Here is a 4,623-nt window from a genome sequence, read left to right as displayed (position 1 = left end):
CCTGCCATACTCCACATGGAGGGTTGATTCCAACTTGAAATGCCATGGTTGCAATTAAAGAAGCCACTACGATTAATGCACTTCATTTTTTCTCCAACCAATCATCTTTCTGTTTAAACATCTTTTCTCTACTGTTCTTTTTCACATTTGTGGACAAATCTCGGTGTTCATAGGACAAATTTGAGCCTGGATGAGTTATGTTATGATTAATTTGGACTAATGAATTGTTTTCTGTTGATTTAAATGCTCCAGCATGTTTCACAGTTTCTTCAATTCATCCCTCACATCAATCCGACTACGGATCAGAACATCGATTGCAGTCATCCCACAGAGATTCTGAGAGTTAACTTCCGTTGCAAAATCCATAAGCAAAAATTTAACTGTCTGTAGACATTTCAAAATAATTAGTACATGTTTGGTATACAATATTTTAACACTGTACAAAAGAATATTATAGCTTCTCTTTTGTTTTCGATTCTAAATCCTCCCACCAAATGGTTAATTCTACTTATAAACAGCTGACATGAAAAGCTCATTTATTTCTCAAAAAATAAAATGAAGAAAATGGAGCTATTGGCATACCTCAACTTGTTTGTCAGCTAATGCCAAGTGTAAAATAGTATTTCCAACACTATCTTTACAATTTGTGAAATCTTGATCTCTAATATTATTCACTAAGAGCTTTAAGGCCTCAATCTGATAGTAATTCACCCACAAATGTAGAATAGTCTGCCCTTGACCCACGATCACTAGAGCTGCATCAGGTTTTGCACGAACCAACTCTTTCACGACTTCAATCCGGCCTTTGATGGCTGCCAGATGGAGAGGCGTCAGACCATTTCTATCACGAGCTAGGCACATTAGAGGATTAGCAGATAACAGCACTCTAACTACCTCTATATGACCTTTAGCGGATGTCAAATGGAGAGGCGGTGATTGACATAAATTCAATTCTCGTGCAAATTCAGGTCTTCGTCTTAAGATTTCCTTCACAAAATCGATATGTCCCAATATTGCTGCTACGTGCAAAGGAGTATCAGAGTAACTATTAACTATAACTCTATCAAGAATTATTGGATCTTCTTGAAGCAGCGTCTTCAAAGAATTCACGTTTCCTTCAGCTGCTGCTTCAAAAAGCAGATTTTCCAATGTCTCCATCTCCTACCCCAATTTGAGAACCTTTCAAGATCTATTGCATTTATACATGATTTATCTGATGACGACTGCTCTCAGTCAATATCTAAAGAATACAACTTGCATTTTTCTTCTAATGGTTGAAAAGTCGCTTAAATATTTTAGAAAAACAAGTATTGGTATAGAAGTATACATACGAAATAGACTGTGTCCATATTTATGGAAGTCTAAAATATTATTCTTTTGGACAAACTTTAACAAGATGTTGACTACGTTCATTATATGGACCTCAAGTAACAGATTATAATAGATCGAGATGGCCTTTTGTAGCCCCATCCCATCAGAACGTTTGGAGAGTGGGACAAGAATGGGATAGGAAGGGAAAAGGGCAAAAGTGGGGTGAGGTTTGGATTAAAATATTCTCATTCATCAACTCTTTTATTTCTTTATATATTTTAATAACAATGTTTTTTTAAAATGAAAATTAAATTTAAAAATAAATAGATAAATAAATAAAATTTAGGCGAGTTCGGGGATTTTAGGACTTGGTGGTGTATTTTGTCACTCCTAGATTAAGTTGAAGTCGTCTTCATTATTATAATTCGAAGTGGCTAAAAATCCAAAAATTATTTAATTAATAAGATGCCTATAAAATCAGGAAAAAAAAAAAAGGAAAAGATGATTTATTTAAGTTGGAGAGAGAAATGAGAGCTGATTGATTGGATTAGAGAGAGCAGAAAATTCTCAGGACTCTATTTTAGTAATACATATTCAACACAAGGAAGGAAAGAGGAACCTAGCCAATAATAGTGTGGCAAGTAGCTGTTGGTTGTGGCCCGTTGGTTTGATTAGTCATAGGTTGAGGGGCGACATTAGGTAAACAAGGGAAGGGAAAGAAGTAAAAAGAGTGACCAATCAGGCTCCAGTTGAAAAGAATATTATAAATGCCTAAGAATAGTCTAAAAACTCAGCAGAAAATTAAAATGAACATGAAAGAGAGAGAAAGTTAAACATGATTTGGCACTTTCGGAGAAAAAGATAATGCCCAAGGGAATACATTAGGCCAACCAGGAGAAAGAAGTAAATTTCATAAAAAGTTAGAAATTTTTCACATTTTGTGTGATAGGAATTAGGTTGGATAATTAGTCGTACCGACATGTTGTTGGTGCTGACGTGTTTGTTCGGAAATGCATTGAACACTGACATGTGCCGATACGCTCTGACATGTGTCAGTGCTTCAATATTATGGAACCAAAATAGAAGGTGAGAAGAAATTAGTTAAAAAAAAAAAAAAAAAAGGTACGGCTAACCCCTGGCCTGAATTTCGACGAGTAAGTATTTCTTTCAATATAATGGAATTATGAGAAGGTTAATTTAGAACATATCCTAAGACCCCAGTTCTTCTAAATCTAGTAAGAAGCTTCCCAACATATTAAGGAACTCCCATAAGGAATAGTTTTTAAAATTAAATTGCCAAGTCATTTTTATTACTAGTCCGATAACGTGCTGCGTTGATCATGTACTTTGATGCCAAGTCAATATGTATGTTGTTAATAGTATGTTACCCTGCTTTGAAGTAATAGATATTTTATTTTTATCGAACTACCCTTTTTTTTTTTTTTTTGGGCTTATATATAAGGGAAAAATAAGTCATTTTATGACTTCCAATGTATCTGTTAGATGAAAATTATCATGAGTGACAAGATATGGTAATTAATGGAAGGTTAAGTATTTGAATATAATGAAAAAATGTTGAAAAAATAAGCAAGACCTAAGCAAATGTTAAGGACTAAAATATACTGCAGCTAACAAAACTTGTGGCACAAATATAATTACCTCTTATGAAAATAGTCAATTTTAATTGAAATTATCAAACATAAACATAATACTGAATCTCACACAAATTTTGAAAGTTTTATTTCATTTTTATTGATGTCAAAAAATGTTACTAAGAAGATTGAGAACGTATTTGGTGCCTTCTATGGGGAGATAAAAGTCAGAAAAAGTGTATTCGTCGGGCCAAATGGACTAAACTTCGTTACCCACTTCCGGAATGACGACTGGGTTGTCGAAAAGTTGGAGTCGTATTATCTGCATTCAGCTTCAAAATGTGGCAGCGTTTTCGAATGCAACAGTCCATATGGGTACAATTTTTCTAAGACAAATGCTATAAGGACTCTTTCTCAACTCTTTACCCCATAGATGGCATGAAAATGCAATCTGAAAGTGATTGAGGTTTGTACGTCATATTGTTGAGTCGTTGACCAGCAATAAGCGCGGAAATATTGCTGGCTACACTCAAAGCATTTTCTATTTTTTTTTTTTTTTAAATACCGGGTTAATTTGTATCCCAATAGAGAGAATTTGTTCAAGCTTTTTTAAACATGATGAAAATCTTTTTGGTTATAATCTTAGACCTTTTGTAAAAGGTGAGAAAAAAGCTAGGAGAGAGTTTATAAAAAAAATAAATTAAATAAATTAATTTGTTGAACGGTAAAGAACTCTGAGGCCATTACAATCATATTGTTTTTAAGATCCAATATTTTTATGCCATTAGATAATTATACTTTTTCTACTTTGCTTTGTTGTTCACTAGAAAATTTTAAAGAATTTATTGATATTTGTTAAGAAAATCAAGAAATTAGTAGATTAATCATTACAGGAAGCCACATATTATTTGCACTAGATAGAAATAGAGGTGACTCCTCTTTATATATCAAAAAGTAAATCACTGAGCTTGCTATCTCTTAGTGTCTGAGCTTCTTGATAAAAGATCCTGAAAATTGTAAGAAAAGACAAAAAGACACAAAACTTATATGAGAAAAATAAAGATAAAAATAGTAAGATTCTCTTTCTAAGAAAAAATGTTCTTTTAAGATTTTCTATTTAGGTTACATAATTTGAAGACTTTTGTAATCGGCTAAAAATCTTTTTTCACTCTCACTTAATAAATTGGTGAGATTTGTCACTTTCATCACTCTCTATGTGTTTAATTGGCACTTATTTTTCTTACAACAAAGAACTCTTCTTACTATTTTTCAAACCATAAATAAGATTTAGACTTTTTGTTACAATTACAAACACATTTTTATTACTAATTTTCTGTTAAACCTTGCTTGCCATTAAGACTTGCTTGCCAACCTAATTGGTATCAGAGCTATTTCCTAGTCTAAAAGATAATTAGTTTATGAAAAGAGTATATTACTTAAATTTAGAAATCTTAGGAAATTTTAAAAGAAGAGATAGTTTAGATACAGCATCTTTGCTTTGTAATTTTGATAAAAATTTTAAGCATCTTTTGCACTCTATGGATAAGCTGCTAAATAGTATTGTAGATTTACTCGTAAATTTAGAAAGAAACAATTTAAATAGAAAGGCAGAAAATTTATTAAAAATATAAGTAAAAATATAAAAACTCTAGAAAGTAATTTAGAATATATTAAGAATCAAAATACCGAAATATTAAAAAGAAAATTTAAGAATATAGGA

The 4,623-nt window shown here is 31.9% G+C and overlaps 1 protein-coding gene across 1 annotated transcript; it reads right to left on the bottom strand.

The window, feature by feature from the left end:
• Positions 1–258: 258 nt before the first annotated feature.
• LOC111384234 (ankyrin repeat-containing protein BDA1-like) lies at positions 259–1,158 on the bottom strand. Its single transcript, XM_023008494.1, has 2 exons — positions 583–1,158; positions 259–384 (listed from the first exon to the last, which is right to left on the bottom strand). Exons 1-2 carry the CDS (start codon positions 1,156–1,158, stop codon positions 259–261), a joined length of 702 nt encoding a protein of 233 aa, XP_022864262.1.
• Between the last annotated feature and the right edge of the window lie 3,465 nt (positions 1,159–4,623).

This window comes from Olea europaea, unplaced genomic scaffold (assembly GCF_002742605.1).
Source record: "Olea europaea var. sylvestris unplaced genomic scaffold, O_europaea_v1 scaffold2876, whole genome shotgun sequence".
In the NCBI taxonomy this organism is placed as follows: domain Eukaryota; kingdom Viridiplantae; phylum Streptophyta; class Magnoliopsida; order Lamiales; family Oleaceae; genus Olea; species Olea europaea.
This window is presented reverse-complemented; position numbering and strand designations above follow the sequence as displayed.

Excerpts from the sequence above, each read along its gene's own strand:
- LOC111384234 (XM_023008494.1), bottom strand. The coding sequence starts at position 1,158 with ATGGAGACATTGGAAAATCTGCTTTTTGAAGCAGCAGCTGAAGGAAAC. Across the intron at positions 385-582 it reads TAGCTGACAAACAAGTTGAG|ACAGTTAAATTTTTGCTTAT; the intron begins GTATGCCAATAG and ends AAATGTCTACAG.